The following is a 20,189-nucleotide window of genomic DNA, read 5'->3' on the forward strand; positions in this document are numbered from 1 at the left end:
AGGGCTTTTAACTTGTTTTTGATTTTTTTATTTGTTGCCTGCCTGCTTGTCTGAGCCCAATCCTGTTTTTTTCTCATTGAACTATCCCTTTCCATGGGCACAGGCTTTGTTCCAGTACCAGTTTAGCAAGGAGGGTGGGCTCCTTAACTAGCTCCCACCCCTCCTGGTCATTTTCCTTTTTGTAATTACCCCACGTGGTGCTCTTCTTCTTTATAGTTCGGGGTGCCTTACATACGACCTGCTCCCCCTTCACCCACTCTAACGGCTGCCACCTGTCTAGTGGCAAAGCCCAATTTCTGTCTCAGACTTTTAATTAGTGATTTGTAACTATTATGATTTGCGGGTGCTTTGCCTTGCTTTAAGCTTATATTTATTTATTTTTTATTATTCTATTGTTTTGGAGCACATGATTTTTTTTAAAGAAGTTTTAGCCTGATTTGCCAGGAATATATATACACCTCTACCTCAATATAACACGACCTGATATAACACAAATTTGGATATAATGCAGTAAAGCAGCGCTAGAGGGAGGCAGGGCGGGGCTGTGCACTCCAGTGGATTAAAGTAGGTTCGATATAACGTGGTTTCACCTATAACGCGGTAAGATTTTTTGGCTCCCGAGGACAGCATTATATCAGCCTTTTTTGTTTTGTTTTGTTTTTTTGTTAATGGCTGGTCAGGGTTGAGATACAAGCTTCCAGCTTTTTGGCATTAGAGAGTCTGTTCATGTGCACTGGCTTTGGGTGGTAGTTTTGCTCCTTATCTTCCAGTCTAGCTAAATTGTCAAGTTAACCCGTCCCTTTTTCCCTTCCTCCCCCTTCAGCCTCTTGCAACCTGCAATTTTTTTTTTTACGTTACACTTACACCTTCAACCCTTCCCAAAATCCTTTCCAGTGCATTTAAAAGCATTAGCAATATACAATGCTGGTGCTTATCCCCCTACCCCCCCCCAAAACCCCATAAGGGGCAATTTTACTATAACTGTAACTGTAACAATAGCTCTATACCCAGTTGATCCAGACAGAGGAGACCAACAAGTAAACAGCTTGGTAGGCCTCCACTTGCACTAGGTCACCTGTGTATGGGACCACAAAGAGCACAAAATTGGCATACACTGACAGGACCACCTGCAACTCTGGCTCACGGAGCACCAACCCCATTAACTTTCTGCAGAGAAGATGGAGGAAGGACTCGATGGCCATAGTGCAGCTGGCCTGACAGCAGACAGCCTTGACGCACCCGTCGACTGAAGATTACAGTTTCAGTCAGGGTCCAGTTGAGCTAGACCAAACACTCCATGGAAGCATGCAATAACTGGAGAAATCCCATGAACTGGAGCCTGAAGCCGAAAGTCCACAGAGTGCCCAGGAGATAACCATTATCCACCCTGTTGAATGCCTGCTCCTAGTCCAGGGATAGGCAGGCAAATGACAGATCATCTCTACACCCAAGTTTGAGGAGGTCCCAGACCAAAAAAAGGATTATCAAAGGTGATACAGCTTGGGACACTGTAGGTCCAGTCAGGATGGACCACATTTGCCAACATAGATCCCTGCTGCACTGAGATGGCCTTCACTACGACTTTGTAGTCCGTGATAAGGAACAAGATAGGGCACCAATTCCGAAGGTCATGGAGATCCCGTCTTGGGTAGCAGATCAAGCACAGGCCACTAGCATGACAGGAGGAGAACCCTGATCCTGAAGAACTCGGCCAAGATGATAGTGAAGTCCTGGCCAAAGAAATCCCAGAATGCACAGTAGAACTCCATGGTCAGCTCGTTGATGCCAAGAGATTTATTGATGAGCATCAGATGAAGGGTTTCCAAGAACTGAGCCAGAGTGAGTGGTAGCTCCAGCTGGTCCCAGTCACCTGTGCTGACCATAAAGAGTCCATCCCAGAGTACTCCACAGGCATTGGTTGGATCCAGGGAGAAGAGGCTAGTGTACAAGGCCCTGGCCCTCCCCCGCATCTCCACCAGATCTGTAAGAGGGATGCTGTCACACACTGGGGGAAGGTAATGTGCTTGTTAGCCTCACTCCTTTTCTTCAGGGTGTTGAAGAAGTCGAAGCTGCGATCCATCGAAGACTTGGAGCTCCTCTGGCTTCTCCCAGCACACTCTGCAGATGCCTCTCCAGCTTCAAGACATGCCATTCAAACTGCTCTATTACTGCATCTCTCTGCCAGCTGGCTCTCCGGGAGTAATCACGGCAAAAAAGCCGGTCGTGGACCTTCCCACATTCCACCACTGCTGCTTCAAGGGAAACATCTGCCTATGCCCTTTCCAGGCCAGACAAACTTTCGGAAGGACACCACAAAACCCACATCCTCCAGTAAGATATTATCAAAATGCCAATAGGTTGATCCTGGTCTCCCCAAGGTGAGAGAGGCCATCATGGCCACCAAATGGTGGTCTGAGAATGGGGCAAGCGGAGATGGAGGCGAGACAAATAAATACAGTCCAACCAGGAGTGGCACAACTAAGCATCCTCTACCCCATCAAGCTCACAGACTACAACCTCCATCTGCCCTTCTACCTGGCTCCTTTCTGCTCCTCTTCCTCCATGCTGAGTGGGTTCCATTGATTCAAAGGGAGCATCGAGAGCACAAGAGAGACATCTTTTTCTACTCTAATTTCTGGTGCCACTGGATGCTTTGGAAGCTGGGAAGAGTAACTGCTGAAAAGTCTTCCTCTGTCCTGGGCTGAAACACAGTCAATGAGCAACACGGGGAAAGAGCTAACTGAGTATGGTTGGCACAGTAATGTGGACTGGAGAATGCTCAGTGGAGATGGAAAGTTCAGAGAATTTTGCTGTTAGCCCTATCAAACCTTTAATGAACATATGGAAACAATATTTTTCAGAGACTTGTAATTTAATCAAGTTTGGGGTTGATTTTCAGAGCAACAGAAAAGAAAAGAAAAGAAAAGAAAAGAAAAGAAAAGAAAAGAAGATGGAATGGAAAATTTCTGTCTGAGTGGTTAAAGTTTTTGTCACAAACGTCTGTCCCAGATCTGGACTTAGAGTTCAGCATCTGAGTGTTTACTGTGAACCTTCCCCAAGCTTATACCCAGCTTGGATCTATTCTCGCTGCCACCAACTAGGACTATTGGGGTTCCTAGTTACCCCCGAGTCACCCCAACCTTTCCCTGGGGGACCCCCAAGACCCAGAACCCTGGGTCTCCCTCTTTCCTCTCCCAGCTTCCCCCCCTTCCCTGGGTTAGCCGGTGCGAGACTAGACTTCACTCCTTGAAGGTAAGACCAAGAGAGTTATTTACCTCCCCCGAGGCTAGGCATTCAAAGCTAATCACAGCTAACACACCAGGAGATTTCACCACTCCCAGGTCACGTAGAGTATAACTAGGAAGAAAACCTCAAAAACACAAGAGAACAGAGTGATCTTCTCTCTTCCCGTCCTGTTCCCGCCCTGGGGACGATAGGAAAAACCACAGCCTGGCTTTACCTTTCCTTCTCTGTCTTCCCGTAGAGAGACAGATACTGGTACAAAGAAATCTATCCCTTTGCCTCACTAGGAAAAGAACTCCCACCAGTTGTCAAAAAGAAACTTTATAAAAAGAAAGAAAATACAAAACAATAACTGCATAAAGAAACTCAATACAGGCTCTTGCTTATAAGAAAATATGAATAAACAGTCTGATTTAAAAGATAGCCCGATTAAACCAGTCCAGCAAATCAACCCACATGTAAATACAACACAAAGCATATAACAGCCTATTTGCCTTGTTGCTTTTGTACTCACACTTTGTAGAAAAATATCAGAAAGAAATAGGAGTTAGCAGAAAAGATGTTTCCTCCATAGCTGGGAAAAACAAAAGACTTAGAGTACACAATTCCCGCCCCTGACTTTTAAAAAATCCAGTTCTCTGATTGGTCCTCTGGTCAGGTGTTTGGTTCCCTTTATTCACCTTTTACAGGCAAAAGAAAATTAACCCTTACCTTACCTATCTACTTATGACAGTTTGGCAAAAATTATAATCAACTGAAAACTGTGTTACAATGGAATGTCTTAGGCAATCTTAATTACAGATAAGTGTTGCTGCAAGCTCTACCTAAAATAGTAATTATATTAATAATGTAGTAGGGAGAAGTCTCCTTTTCCTTCTCAGTTTTAGCTACTATCTTTAAAGAGATTTGATCCCCACAGTCAGCTTAGACACTGTAAAATAAATACAATACAAGATTCACTGGAGATAGGTGGCAATTCTCTTTTGAAGAATGCACATAACTTAAGTATGTAAATAGCTTTTAAAAGGACAATGACGGTTTTTGTAGATTTTGCTGGAAGCAAAATGTCCCATTTTACTCTTCAGAAGATATTATTTTTACAAATCAAAAATTAACATTTTTTTAATCTAATGGTTCAGTAGTAGTGTACATCTCAGCAACAAAACAGAGATACTAAAATTAATTGAACATACTATTGATAATCACTGTGTGAACCACTTTGTAGTCATATGGGAATGAAAATACTCCTATTTTCATTATAAACTTACATCATGACAAAAATTAAGACATAAGTGAAAAATCTATTAAAAAAAACACCAAAAACTAAATAAAAATCTGAAATCTTATTAAAATTGAAAACCCCAAAACAGGTCAATGAAAGAATAGCTAGAGAAATATTAACTCATTCTTGACATTAATATAAAAGTTATATGTTTCAAGAAAATATCAGCCAACCTATCATCAAAGGGGGGCAGGGAGGATGAGAAAACTGAAGAATTTCAGTAATTAAGAGTGAGATTTTCAAAGCACTTCAGAGAGGTAGGAGCACAAGTCTCATTGAAAGTTAAGGGAAAAGTAAATCTTTTTTTTAAAGGCTGTGTCTACACTACAGCCTATGTTGGTAAAACTTATGTCACTCGGGGTGTGAATATTCCCTCTGAGTGACATAGGTACACCGACATAAACATTTGCGTGTACAGTGCTGTCAGCGGAAGAGCTTCTCCCGCTGACATAGCTTCTGCTGCTCACATAAGTGTTTTTTTACACTGATGGGAGAGCTCTCTCCTGTTGGCAGAGAGCGTCTTCACCAGACAAACTGCAGCGGAGCAGCTGTACCACTATGTATAGATATACCCTGAAAGATATGCCATACTGCAAACAGAGTTTTTGGGCTTGATCAGAAATTGCTTGTGCAGTTCTATGCAGGAAAATAGACTGAATGACCATAAGGTTCTCTTCTGGCCTTGAAATCTATTAAATAAAATCATGAGCCAGGCACTTTTGAAAATCCCACTCATAATTATTAACAAAATTCAACAAAAAACAATTCAATGAAAAATAAATGCTACTTACGGACACAAACAGGAGTTTGTCCAGACCACTTATGATCTTGCAGGCAAATCCTGACAGATGTACCAACAAGCCGAAAGCCAGGGTTACACTGATAGACCACAGTGTCACGGTAACTGAAGCCATCCCCACTAATGTGGCCATTTACAATTGGATCTGGAGAACCACAATGCCCAGCTAGAATAAAGGAACAAACCAATCAATAAAACTTAGGTATATATTAAAATCCTGTTAATATTGAAAAGATGCTAATGGAAAAATTACTGCTTCGTTCACCTTCATGACAAGCATGGTATTAGAACCAAATCATTCACACTTTCTTTGATTTCCAGTGAAGGCAACAGGAATTGCAGTGCTCAGTACTTTGGAGGATCAAGTGTTTAAGTTAAAATATTTTATTTAGGTTTTGTATAACTTACTTACACCCTCAGTTTTAAAGGAACTTTGTCAAAAGCCAGATGGAGTTTCTTTTGTGGCAAGCCAAGAACATATACTTATAAACAGGGAAGTCAATATTTGAAACTAAGTTATTCACAGTTAAGCACTTAAATTCTAAATCTACAAACCTAAATTTCTGATTGATAGATGATGATGAGCACTGACAGCTCCCACTAAAATCCATGGGCAATGTCATTGTTCGGTAACATGCTGTGGTTGAGACTTTTAAAAAAAGGGCCACTATTTTAGTAAGTGCAAGAGGTAAAGACCAACATTTTCAAGTGTGGACATTGACTTTAGGGTCTTCAGCATTTGAGTGCCTTATCTGAGACAGCTTGGGCCTGATTTAAAAGGCACTGAGCAACTGGAGCTCCTATTAGTTTCGGTTGGACCTATGGATAATAAATACCTCTGAGGCCTAATTCTTCCAGTTATCTCAAGATAGGCACCCAAAGCTACTGGCCATTTTCAAAAATTTGAATGTTTATGTGATGTTATATTCAATATTGAGGTGCAATATATAATGATGGGAGGCTTAGTGATATTTCAACTTATTTTCTCTGGGCCTGATTGTCATTTACACAAGACCTCTTTATATTTTGCTGGCACTAAATTACATTTACACTCTCTTTTAGGCCCCTTATTCTGCCTCTGCAGCACAAACAGGACATAGTGTAAATGAGAACTGGGCCTTCCATTTTACTTGTTTGTGTCACAGTCTTAAATATAGTTTTCTGGTGTACTTTATGGCAGGATTGTAACCTGCTCCGATGTGTTCACACAGGAAAATAAGGGGTCTGATTAATGTCAATGGGTATGCTAAGTATTGACACAAGAATATATGGATCATCTGAGAAGTTACTAGTGGGACAGAATTTCAGCTTGGTTGCACTCAGAAACTGAGACTGAATATGTACAAAGTGAGGCTGGTAGAGATGTGACAGACTGTAATGAATTCCCTTAGAACACAATTGACAAAAGCTGCCCTAATTGGCAGACTCCATAGAAACAATGGACACACAGCAGGAGCAGACTGAAAGAGAGCCCTCCTGGTTGTTTAACAGGAAAGGAGTGCAGAGGGGAGGAAAAGTAGAAAACTCCAAAGAGATCTGGGTGACAGTTGAACTGATCTGCGTTGGTGCTCTGAGAAGTCCTGACAAAAAAACACTGTAAATATCTAAATAGTTAAGCTTATATACATTTTAATTTATTAAATTAGTTCCTTTCTTTATGTCTTTGATAAGTCATTTAGAGTGTTATCACTTTAAACCAGAGCTCGGGGTTGGGGGTGCTGTTATATTGGAAAGTGTTAATGGCTGCCACCGAAAGTGTCTTTGATCTATGGACAATCACAGAGCTGGTTAAAGACAATGGGTGTGTTATGCACCCTTCTTTCAATTTAAATGGAAGGTGCAATTAAGTCTTTTTATGTAGCAAGATAGCTGGAAACAATGGAAACTACTGCTCAAAGCAAGGGGCTACATGGCAAGGGATGGTCAGAAGAATAATCCTGTGGGATAAGGCCTTCTCTGACTGCAAATGCAGTGGTTAGTGTTGTTTGACAAGCTGTGTTTGTGTATTAAAGGTGGGGGGAAACAAACAGAAAGTGAGAAAGCCTAAGAGGGAACAGAGATCAAAAGAAGCAAGAGATAGAGCTCCTCACACATAGATCTTGCTGGAAAATCAGAGTGATTTCTGATCAAGGAAATGGGCAGCTATTGTTTCTTTCTACTGCATTCAGGGAAACAGAAAAAATGGTTCTATAACTATTTTTTTTCGAGATGTGTTGCACATGTTCATTACACTCTAGGTGTGTGCGTGCCCGGAGTACAGTCACTGGAAATATTTCCCTCAGTGGTATCCATCAGAGTGACTCAAGTGCTCTCTGCTGCTGTGTGCTAGTAGTGCCAGTATAAAGTGTCCAGCCGATCCTATATCTCCCTCCTCCCAGTTCCTTCTTTCCAGAAAACTCCACTGTAGAGGGGTAGGAAGGTGGGTCATGGAATGGACATGTTCAACACATCTCAAAGAACAACACTTATGGAAGGTTAGTAACTGTTCTTTTTCATTGAATAATTGCACATGTGCATTCCGCTCTAGGTGACTCCCAAGCAAAAGAGTAGGTGGAGGGATCAGAGTTCGTGGATACACAGAGCGCAGTACAGGTCGAACAAATTGGGCACAATTTCTGGAATGCTGAGTGATGACATCATGGGAGGAGAATGTATGCACCAATGCCCAGATAGCTACTTTACAAATGTCCTGAATACAAATCTGCACTAACAGTGCTGCTGAGAATGTTTGTGACTTTGTGGAATGAGCAGTCAGGTTTGCTAGTAGCAAAACATCTGCCTGAACATAACAAGTGTGCATACATGAAGTAATCCAGGACAAAATTGTCTGTGAAGAGATGGTAGACCTTTCATCCTATCCTCTACAGCTATGAACAGTTGGGTGGAGCATCAGAATGGTCTTTCTATATGGAAAGTTAGAGCTCATCTAACATTCAGTGAGTGAAGACATTGGTCATTCCTATTTGTGTGAGGCTTCAGGTAGAAGAGGTAGGTAGATTGCTTGTTTGCTATGAAATTGTGAAACCAGTTTCAGGAGGAAACTGGGGTGAGGCCATAAACACACACTATCTTTAAAGAAGACTGTGTACAGAGACTCTGATATGAGGACACAGAGTTCTGAGGCCTTTCCGGCCAAAGTGATGGCCACTAAGAAAACCACTTTATAGGAGAGATATAATAGGGAGCACATTGCTTAAGTTTCAAACGGTGGCCCCATAAGCTTTCATAAGACCAAATTCAGGTCCCAGGGAGGAAAGGACTCTCTTACTTGACCTTTCTAGGCCTTTGAGGAATCTGACAGACATGTCATTTGAAAAAAAACCAGACCAGTTCTCCACTCAAGGTTGGAAAGCTGATATTGATACCAGGTCAGCCTTGATAGAGGAGATTGCTAAACCTTGCTGTTTCAGGTGCAATAAGTATTCAAGTATGACTGCACGGGCAAGACTCCACACTGCGATGCCCACACAGAGAACCACTTCCACTTGAAGAGGTAAGTAGTCCTGGTGGATGGCCTTCTACTGCCTAACAGGACCTGATGAACTTACTCTGAGAAAGCCTGCTCTCTGGGATTTAGCCATGGAGCTTTAAGGCTCTTCGATGAAGTGAGCTCAAGTTTGGGTGGAGCAGCCAACTATGGTTCTGGTTAATTAGATCTCAGTGCAAGGGAAGTAGGACTGATGTTGCCACTGAGAGATTTAGCAGAGTGGAGAACCAGAGTTGGCCAGCCCATGCTAGGGCTATCAGAATAATCTGGGCATGGTCCCACTTGATCTTTAGCAGTACTCTGCACACGCAGGAAAGGTGGGAAAGCATAATAAAGGTGGCCCATCCACTGTAATAGGAAGATGACCATGATGGAACCCAGACTGTGGCTTTGTAGAGAGCAGAACTGGTTACACTTTCTGTTGAAACTGCTTGCAAATAGGTCTATTTGGGGAGTGGCCCGTTGCTGGAAAATGCTTCTGGCCACATCTGGTCAGAAAGACCACTCATGGCATATGGAGAAAGACCTGATGAGGTAATCTGCCAGCTCATTCTGTGCTTCCAGAAGGTAAGAGGCCTCAAGGTTGATTGAGTGGGAAACACAAAACTCCCAGAGATAAGAACCCTACGAGGTATTGTAAGTACAGCGTCCAGAGGGAGACAGTTTAGAGAGTACACTGAGACCAGTCACATCTGGAGAGGTCTGAGGTGCACTCTTGCATATTGTACCACGTACGTGCATGAGGCCATGTGACCTAGGACCCTCATACAGTTTCAGGGTGTTGTGATAGGATGAGATTTGAGGTGTGTTATCAGGGATCTGACTGATTGGAAATGTACCTCTGGGAGGTAGGCCCTGGCCTGAGTACACCTGATCACCACCTCTGTCATAAACAGATGGTTATGGGTTAATGCCTCTTTTACCTGTAAAGGGTTAAAAAGTTTGTCCTTTGTTTAGAGTTTCAGTTTCAGCTGGAGTGAAAAAGATCAAGGAACCAGCCTCTTATCAGAGTAGTAAGTTTTAGAAAGGAATAAATAGGTTTATGTTTATTTATTTGTAACCTTTCTTATGCAATTAGAGGTAGAATCAAATTGGGTATTTGGGTATTTTTTTGTGTAACTAAATTTGTGCCCAGGGCAACATCCTCTGTGTTTTAAATCTGTTGTCAGTGAGAGTAGCTGGTATACTAATCTCTCCCAGAGGGTTTTCTTTTACCTTTTTTTCTTTAATTAAAAGCCTTTTCTTAATACTTGATTGATTTTTTCCTTGTTTTTAGATCCAAGGGGGTTGCATCTGGATCCACCAGGAGTTGGTGGGAGAAAGGAGGGGGGATGGTTAATTTCTCCTTGTTTTAAGATCCAAGGGATTAGATCTGGACTCACCAGGGAACTGGTGAAGGAGTCTCTCAAGGCTACCCAGGAAGGGGAAGGTTTTGGGAGGAAAGGGAGTGATCCAGACACTGAAAATTCTGGATAGTGGCAGTGATACCAGATTTAAGCTAGTAATTAAGCTTAGAAGTGTCGATGCAGGTCCTCACATCTGTACCCTAAAGTTCAGAGTGGGAAAGGAACCTTGACAACCCCAATGAACAATATCCCCTGCACTGGAGTGAGGATAGACATGTATGCATTTATTAGAAGGCCTAGGGCCTTTAATGTCAATTGGATAAGTCAAATGTTGGACCATACCTGACCCATGGATTGGCCCTTGACTAGCCAATCATTTAGATAAGGGCAGACCTGCACCCCTAACTTCCTCAGGGCAGCCATCACTACCATCATACATTTTGTAAACACCCCAAGAGCTGCAGACAGGCTGAACAGGAAAACCATGAACTGGTAGGGGAATCTGAGGAACAATCTGAGGAATCTTTGTTCCTCGTACATTTACACATGAAAATAAGTGTCTCTTAAATCAAGGATGGTGTGCCAGTCTCTGGGATCCAAGTAGGGGATAATGGATGCCAGAGTGACCATATGAAACTTTATAGTTGTTGAGTTGATCCAGGTCCAAAATGAGTCTGACACCTCCCCGGGCTTTCGGGATTAGGAAATAATGGGAGTAGAACCCCTCCCATCTTAAATTCTGCAGAATTTCTTCCACAGTCCCTCCTGAAGGAGAAATTTAACCTCCTAGACCACAATTTCTTCATGAGAGGGATCCCTGAAGAGGAATATGGAGGGTTGGGAAAGAGGGGTGGAAATGAACTGTCAGGTGCATCCAGCTTCCACCATGTTCAACACCCAACAGTCTGTGGTAATACGGGACCAAGCACCAAAAAGTGGTAAAGGTGGTTTGCAAATAAAGGACAAATCAGGGTCCGGAATCACAGAAACTGGTATGGCATCCTATGGCATCCAATCAAAATGACTGCTTAGAACATCCTGGATGATTGTGTGGGGCACGCATTGACGTTGACTCATATTCAGCTTCTCGTTCACTGTAACCCCTAGGTCCTTTTCTGCAGAACTGCTGCCTAGCCATTTGATCATCTGCAAACTCTCTCATGGTGCAGGCCACGCCATCCTCCAGATCATTAATGAAGATATTGAACAAAACCAGCCCCAGGTCTGACCCTTGGGGCACTCCGCTTGATACCAGTTGCCAACCAGATATGGAGCCATTGATCACTATCTGTTGAGCCCAATGATCTAGCCGGCTTTCTATCCACCTTATAGTCCATTCATCCAGCCCATAATTCTTTAACTTTTTGTCAAGAATACTGTGGGGGATCATATCAAAAGCTTTACTAAAGTCAAGGAATAACACGTCCACTGCTTTCGAAGAGGCTGTTGAGGCCTATAGTACTTTCTTGAAGGAGCAGGGGGGTATAACCCTAGGGATTTTAGGGTGGCTCTTGTGTCTTTTAGCCAATGAAGCTTTGTGTCCATCTGCTCCTAAAAGATCAAGCTCCTTCGAAGGGTAGGTCCTGAATAGTCTGTTCGACCTCATGTGGGTCCCTGAGGACTGTAGCCATGAAATCCTGCACATGGCAACTGATGAAGCCGTGGTCCTGGCAGACAAGTCTTCCAGTGCCACTTCTAAAGAGGCACTTGCCACCATTTTACCCTCCTCCACTATCAAGGAAAACTCTTGCCTGGCATCTTATGGGAACAAGTCTTTTATTTTTTTCATGGAATCCCACGTTAATATCAAACCTCCCAGCAGCACCTGTTGGTTTGCAATTCTGAGCTGAACACCCCTGGGAGAATAAACTTTTCCTATCAAACAAGCCTAATATATTTTAATCCTTTGATTTTAAGGTTGCCCCTGATGACCCTGTTTTTCTCTCCCATTGGCAATGGACATCACCAGAATTCTCAGGCTGTGGTGGGATGGGTATAAAGGAACTCATAACTTTGCGCAGGAGCAAAGTATTTACAATCAGCCATTTTTGAAGTGAAGGGGAAGGGATGTGGGGGTCTGCCACAAAGTCTTAACAGGATCCATAATGGCCTCATTGAGAGGCAGGGCCACTTTTGAAGGGCCCACACTAGCTAAAATGTCTTGAAGGTCCCTAGCAGTGGCAAATGCCTCTGGTGTGGTTGGTTCTAAGATAGTATCGGTACCATGTGGTGCCACAGATATAGAAGACTCTTCTGTTACCAGACTTGATGGTGCCTAAATAGGTGCTGGAATCAACAATGCTGACTTCTGCGGTACTGAGATAGAGGAGTGCTTTGGCTTAGATCGCACTCTACTCTGATCCACATGTCTGGCCGTTTTACCAACGCCGAGCCACTCTGCTAGTCTGACCAGTGTGGCTCAGATGGAGGTCTCAGTGCTGGCTCCATGAGCAAAAACTTCAGGATGACCTCCCAATCCTTCTTTGTGCAAGCCTTAAAGTCCCTGCAGATATGGTAGCAGTCCCCGATTTGAGCTTCTACCAGGCACTTCAGACAACTTGACTGCAGATGGCTCAGGGGCAAAACCTTGTTACAAGAGGCACAGGGCTTAAAGGCCAGTGACCAAGGCATCCCTCAGCACCAGGCATCAGATGAAAATGCCACAAGCCCCCTCCACAACTAACAAATTTACCAAACTTCACTAAAATTCACAGTAAATAACTGCAACTAACTGTGTGCAGTAAGAATAAAGATCACTTAGAGAGTTTGTGAAATGCAAGAATGGTTCCAGTGACTGTTATGGGCTGTAAGAAGGAACTGTGGGGATGTGGAGTTGGTTGGGTACTTTATTTCTGTGCTAATGGTGCATGGTAGCAGAGGGCACTTGAGTCACTCTGATGGGTATCACTGAGGGAAAAATTTCTGGCAACTGTGCTCAGGGTGTGCACACACCTAGAGTGGAATGGACAAGTGTAATCATTTAAAGAAGAACTTTTTGTACCTTCTTTGTAAGTAAACAATATTGCACCAAAGAATATACCAGACACATATCAATAACTTCTTCTCCTAATGGAAACAAATCTATAAAGCCCTGAATATTGGCTAACCTCTCAGGATAACGAGGCAAAAGTGTATTTGATAAAAAATGCATATGAAACAGATGAAAAAAGGAACATGAAAGGTTACTAGAAAGAAAAAGAGTTTAATAATCACATATGGTTTGAATCAAACAGAAACTGGGTACTCTTGCACAGTCTTCTCAGTCAGCCCAAATCCTGAGATTCCTTATACTTGAATTTTGATTATTGAATAACCAATGAGTGAAAAATTAAGGTGCAATGGCTGCATTAAAGCCATATATATGGAAGAACAGGAAATCTCAAGTACAAGGATAATTCAGAAGTGCCAACTGGAATATTATATTATTGCTATCTGAATGAGAACTTAGCAGCCCTGTGCACTTACCATGTTATTCATTTCACTTACAGATCACTCCAGTTACTAGATTTAACGGTTTTCTGTCAGTCTGGCCTTGATTAGATTAAACATCCCAACAGCTCAAGAACTGAAGGAGCGGGACAATAAAACAGCAAATTTATCTAATTTCCCAATCAGGTCAAATTAGGTTCTACATACATTAAGGAGGCTGTTAGTGGATCATTTCTTATAATATGCTTTCAAGAACTAAAGAAATTACTGAACAGGTTCAAGGTTGGGTGAGCACTTCCATTAGAGAGCTTGATATACAAGCAACAGCCAGAGTTATATTATTTTTCTGTATAATTTAAAAAAAAATCAAAGGGTTCTTTCAGGGTGCAGCAGTTTATCTGTGCACAATCAATTGCAGGATAAAGACCTTATACAGTAGTTCAGAGTTAGCAATGTAAAAGTCTCTATTTTTCTGGATTTTTACAGATTTTTGTATTACATTTTTATGCTTTTGAAAAAAAGGCTACCTAGTATTTTTGAAAGTTGTTAAATAGATATTTAGGCCTAAATTTTGAAATATGTCTTTCTTTTGGGGGGAGTGAAATTTTACATTTAAAATTCATAGCAGGACAAACATTGGTCCTAATTCAGCAAGTCATATCTACTCAGCCTAACATTTAAGCATGTGCTTCACTCCATCCTTGTCTTCAGTGGGATTTAAAAACATAATTAAGAGCCATTTTGTGTAGGGATGGGGTTAAGCACTTACTTAAGTGCTGTTCAGAATCAGAATTATTAATTGCTAGACACCTAAAATACCATTTTGATTTGCAAATGTATACAGACATGTTTGGTCTTATGAATTGCAGGTGCAATTTTTGTGAGCACAAAATGTTACAAGGAAAACCAGTGCATGGGATCAAGCCAGGATGAAAAATCTGGCTTTTGGACTCATTGGCCTTTTTGTAGGATTGGGCACTAAATGTTTTCATACTAACTGCCTGGAAATTGAAAGCCTTTAATTATCCATAGAATAGTTACTTTACAGCCCTCTTGGACTCCGTTTCTGAGACAGCTAACACGAATGCCAGTTTGATAACTTTTTTGTGATATGGATATTAGTCCATTCGAAACTGGACAGAGACCATGAGCTGTTTTTACATAGGCTAATGAGCCTATGTAAATGAGAACTATTTTCAGCCACAGTTGTACTGAGTTAAATTTACGTCAGCACACTAGCTCTGAAAGGCTCTCTTCTCCACTGGATCCCAAAGCCCTGATCCAATGCATGCTGAAAATCAATGGAGTCTTTGTATTGAGTTTAATGTGCTTTCTGAATCAGACCTAAAGTCCCGTTTAAAACATATTGGTGTATTTTGCACTTGAAATGTGAGACAATAATATCTAAAAGAAACATCTACAGATAGGCACAATTCTCGCAAAAGTCATGCACAGCATACATCTAACAAGAACTTTTTACAGGCATCACTGTCACTATTGACCTGGGCTAGACTTGAGATGGCAAAGTGACATAATAAAGGAACTGCCTTTCAGCCCCAGAGGTGTCATACTGTTTGGTGAGAGTGATGTGAGTTTTTTCACCAATATCTAAACAGAGAGTTTCATTCACCAGAGAAGTTGGCCTGGCATATTAAACAAATACCAAAGTCTCACAAAAAAAAGAAATAGGAAGCATCATAAGACAAACACTAATTTTATCAGACTAATAAATGACATCAACAGTTGCTGCTGCAACCTTTAAAAAGTGAAAATACTTCTGGGGAAAATAATTTGAAACTCAGATACTCAGACAAATAAAGCTAGAAAGCGAAATCAAAACAATCAAAGGGACTGAAGGGTGATAACGGACATGCAATTAGTCACAGATTTGTAAAATGTTATGACAACACAAAGGCCAATAAAAAGAGGCATTGTTGGGAGTAAATGCATGAAATTGAACACAGAAAAAATCAAGCTGCATATCAGGAAAATCTTCCTGATACAGATATCTATTACCCTGCGTAACAATTTCCCAAATAAGTGCTGGAAGGTGCACTGCTTGGCACATTTAAAACTCGAATGGAATATGCATTAGTAAATTTCCAGTAGGGAACAATCCTGTGCTGAAAGGGAGATTGATGAGATGACCTAATAGGCCTTTTCCATCTCTAGATTACATGATCCTCAATTTTTGGCTACAATGATCAATTCATCTTTGGGGTTGTTTAATCTGCAGACGTATTTCACAGCAAGCATACAGGAAAACAAAGAGAATGCTATCTAGGGTTCCAGAGATTAGAATAATTTATTATTCAAACACAGGAGAACACTGATAGTAATTATTGCTCAGTTTGTGCTAAGGACTGTTGTTACTGATCAGAAGATCAGACAAGTGTTTTTTTGGTCATAATACATTAAAACGGAATGAAGCCTGACACATAGTCCCTGATCTTGACTTGCTGCAAAAATAAAACCATTGTGTCTGATATAACTCACTTGCATTGGGTTCTATGTAAGCCAGTAAGCAGGGGCTTGGGAACATTTCCACTCCTCTTTTTGTTAGACACTGGCCAGTCTGGTTTCTTTTTCCATTTTTGGCCTGCATACTACATGACATATTTATTAAAATAACTGTGTATATTATTTCCATCTATATTTAGGTCTCTATTTTATATAACAAGATGCCATCACTCTTAACAATGTGTATTTTCAGACAGAAAAAAAAAACTGTGAAGAGTTAAAACAAAACAAAAACAAGAACAATCTAGCCACATCTTCCAACAAAATATTCAAACACCACTGCATCTTGCTATTGTAGCAATATGAATGTCATGGTACTTACAAAAGGATTCAATCTTCTTGTAAGTCATCACCATGGTATAGCAAATGACATCTTGTATCAGAAATAACATTAAAACAGAAAATGTAATAAAGACAGTGTACTTTGGGGACAAAATATGTCATAGGTACACTGGCACTATGATGACTAAATATTGGTAATAGAACCAAGTAGAAGTGCTGAGACTTCATCCTATGCAAAGGAAAAACCTCTGAATAAATAAAGAAATAAAAGTGTTTGAAAATAAATTAAAATGGCTGCAGCTCCCAAACATCATAACTAGAATTCAAAGCCCTTGTGTTCCAAATGACTTTTGAAATGGATGAGATAGTCTGCCACACTAAAAACTTGGTATGAGAAAGTCAGTTTCAGCATGTGTATCAGATAAAGCTATTTTCTTCAGAAACGAAAATTAGCTGGGCCTCAACAAACCATTAAGAAATACTAAGAAAGACTTTAAAGAATTTCCTTTTCATTAAAGAGATGCTGGAAGAAGCTGATATAATGCTACTGAAAATTTGCCACACACACAGACTCTCTCTTTCTCATCAGAAGTAGTAGAATGTAAAGTTTTTTAGAGGATAGTCTCAAGAAAATCATTAACCAAAAACTTTCATTCCCAATCTTTTTGCACACATTTGTGCATTCCCACTCTCAACATGTAGTTCCTTTATGTTGCCTGAGAGGTGTTTTCTTGGCATTACATTCTGCTAACATATAGTGGCAAGACCATGGCATAAGAACAGCCATATTGGATCAGACCAATGGTCCATCTAGCCCAGTATCTCGTCTGTTATCAGTGCCAGATGCTTCTGAGAGACTGCACAGAACAGGGCAATTTTGAAAGATCCATTCTTTTTCATCCAATCCCAATCCCAATCCAATATCTTCTGGCAGTTGGAGATAAAGGGACACCTAGGGTTACCAGATAGCAACTGTGAAAAAACAGGACAGGGGGTAGGAGATAATAGGTGCTTACATAAGAAAAAGGCATAAAAGCTAGGATTGTCCCATTACAAATGGGACATCTGGTCACCCTAGGAACACCTGGAGCTTGGGTTTATGTCCCTCACCATCTTGGTTAATTGTCATTGATGGTCCCATCCTCCATGACCTTATCTTTTTTTTTAACCCACTTATATTTTTACAACATTCCCTGGCAATGAGTTCCACAGATTGACTGCATTGTGTGAAGAAGTGCTTCCATCTGTTTGTTTTAAACCTGATGCCTGTGAAGAGCTCAGATATTATGGAAATGGAGGATCATGAAAATACTTAGACAGATTTGCATGTTTAGTAATCACTATTACAAAGCCAATATTTGCCAGCTGTTATCACTACAGCAGTATCTGGGATGGTGGAATTATCTTCTGTTTAAGTACATTGTTGGGTAAAATTGAACTCTAAGAGATGACAGTGCATGGTAACTTTTGACAAATGCTGATCTGTAAATGATGACCTACTATAAAATTACATTTAAAAAAACTATGTTAAAACATGAAGACTAAAAAATCAACTACTCAAAAGTTAGGTAACGTATAAATTAAGGTTGCTTATACAAACTTAATTCAGCCCACTTATGCATACAGAACTCAGGCTTCATTTTTTCCTGACTCCCCCTGCCACTGTTATGCATAGTACTCCTTTGTCATTTTTTGCAAAAGTTGGAAGGAGGACAGTGAATGAAGCAAAGAACTGCTGGAAGAGAAAGGATGGTCTTATGGTTAAAGCATCTGAATGACACCCATGGGAATTTGACTGTATCCCTGGGCAAGTGCCACAAGTTAATATTTTTTCACCTACTCCCTATTCAATGCTTAGAAAGGCTGCTGATGTAGAAAGGGATGTGGGTTGGGGTGTAGTGTCAATCTGGTGTTGCTGATAAATTTATAGCTCTTTTCCATTGAATCTACATGGCGGTTGACTGGGCAAAAGTCTCTACTTTCCCAGTTTCTAGTCAAGATTTAGGATGGGAAGCACACTAGTTGTCTGAAACTTAAGACATATAAGACAAAAGTAATGCTGGTTGCTTTGGAAAAATGTTTAGAAGAGCTGTCTGAGTCAGTATCTGGTCCCATGATACAGGAGGTTGTCTTCCTTTACTTAACATTGAATTCAAATGATTATCTATCTGTGCCTGGCCAGGAGATTGTAGCCTCTCCTTTTAGATGTGGACCAGACCATATTTGTCAGCACAAGACTGGATTATGCAATGCACTTTTCATGGCTAGCCACCTGAAAACCACTCTAAAGCCGCAAATAAAGCAGAATACTACTGCTCACATATAGCTTCTGCAAAGTGCTGAGCAGACATGCCAAACCTGTGGGCGGTGGCGGGGGGACGAGAAGGGGGATGCAGCAATTGGGCTTGTTTTTGGCTTAACTGGCTTGTGAGTTGCTTGTTGGCTATTTTTCGCCTGTAGCTTGTTTGGCTTGTAGTTTGTTGCCCTTTTTTTTCTTTTTTTCTTTTTGATTGGCTCCCAACAAGCAGGAGTAAGGGGAAGAGAAAGTCAGGGGTGCACAGCAGGCCCACCACAGTCCCAGACTGAACACCAGGGGGATCTAGTCACATCGAGTGTTTGGGTTCTTAGGGATTGGCTTGTTTGGGCCTTGTTTTGAAATGGGATTAGCTTGATTTTTGGTTTATTGTGAAAGTGGAGGTGCTTATTTACCACATGAAAGTTGGCAACTGTGGTGCTGAGCCCTGACCAAGCAAATCACTTATGTGCATACTTAACTTAACATGAAAAGTCAATGGGATTAATCATATGCTAAGTCAAGCACAGTTCTAAAGTGCTTAGTCATAGTGTACCACCATGGTCTTTTATGTAGAGGTAGTGCTTATGGATTGCATATAAAACTAGAGCTCTGCAGTCCAGATTGGCTTCAGCGTGTTTCCAGGTACAGATTAGTTTTGACCTACGTCTCTGAAGTTTGGGTCCTGGTTACCTTAGAGGCTGACTGTTCTCTCATATGATACGTTAGCAACTGAGAACACTTGAGATACTTGAGCCAAAGCCACACAAGTTTAAAGAGGTGGGGCTTTGGGCAGGTTTTTTCAGTTTTGACTTGATCTTGCTCACTCAAGCACAAGTGTTTTGAGCTTCAGGAGACTCTGCAAGGGCTATCAGCTTACCCAAACTTTTGCTTGAGGAATTATTTTGAATGGATTTGGGTGTGCAGAAGGTAGACTTCTCTGTCAGTGTGCTCATATGCAGAGTTCAGTGTTGATCTATTTTTATAGAATTTGCACTGAGTGATTTTATTGTTGGATCAAGCATTTTATAAATTGGACAAAATAATTTAAAACTTAGTAAACAAAAATAAATAAATTACATTAAAGAAACTGAAACTGTTACTTTTGTGACAAATTCACAAAGCTAGGCAAATCACAGCTAATGAATGACTGGCACTCTGCAGAAGGAGAATGCCCAAAATATTCAGAGCAAATTGGGCTAACATTTTAAAGGGCTTTGATTAATGTGGATCCTGAAGATGGATATGTTGCTTCCTCTTTCCTCCCTTCATCCTAACCTCTATAGTTACTTTGTCTATTTTGGTACATTTGCTATATTTGGGGGGAAAAAATAAAACAAATTATAAATATAAATTAAATTAGGCAAGCATTATTATTAACCCACTTGTTAATTTTACATAAAGAGGTCAGTTATCAATAAGGTATCTGCCTTAACATTTAATGCCACAACTATTTTTAGTTTTCTTACAAAATAGTTTTAGTATTTAATCCCAGATGAAATAGGAAT

The 20,189-nt window shown here is 41.0% G+C and overlaps 1 protein-coding gene across 1 annotated transcript in view; it reads right to left on the minus strand.

The window, feature by feature from the left end:
- CSMD1 (CUB and Sushi multiple domains 1) overlaps positions 1-20,189 on the minus strand; it is a 2,093,217-nt gene that overhangs the window by 116,821 nt on the left and 1,956,207 nt on the right. The window contains exon 53 of the mRNA XM_075063712.1: positions 5,317-5,490. Coding sequence (XP_074919813.1) covers positions 5,317-5,490 — 174 coding nt within the window. The remainder of the gene's footprint in view (positions 1-5,316; positions 5,491-20,189) is intronic.

The sequence above is a fragment of the Chelonoidis abingdonii genome, chromosome 3 (genome assembly GCF_003597395.2).
Source record: "Chelonoidis abingdonii isolate Lonesome George chromosome 3, CheloAbing_2.0, whole genome shotgun sequence".
Classification (NCBI taxonomy): Eukaryota; Metazoa; Chordata; order Testudines; family Testudinidae; genus Chelonoidis; species Chelonoidis abingdonii.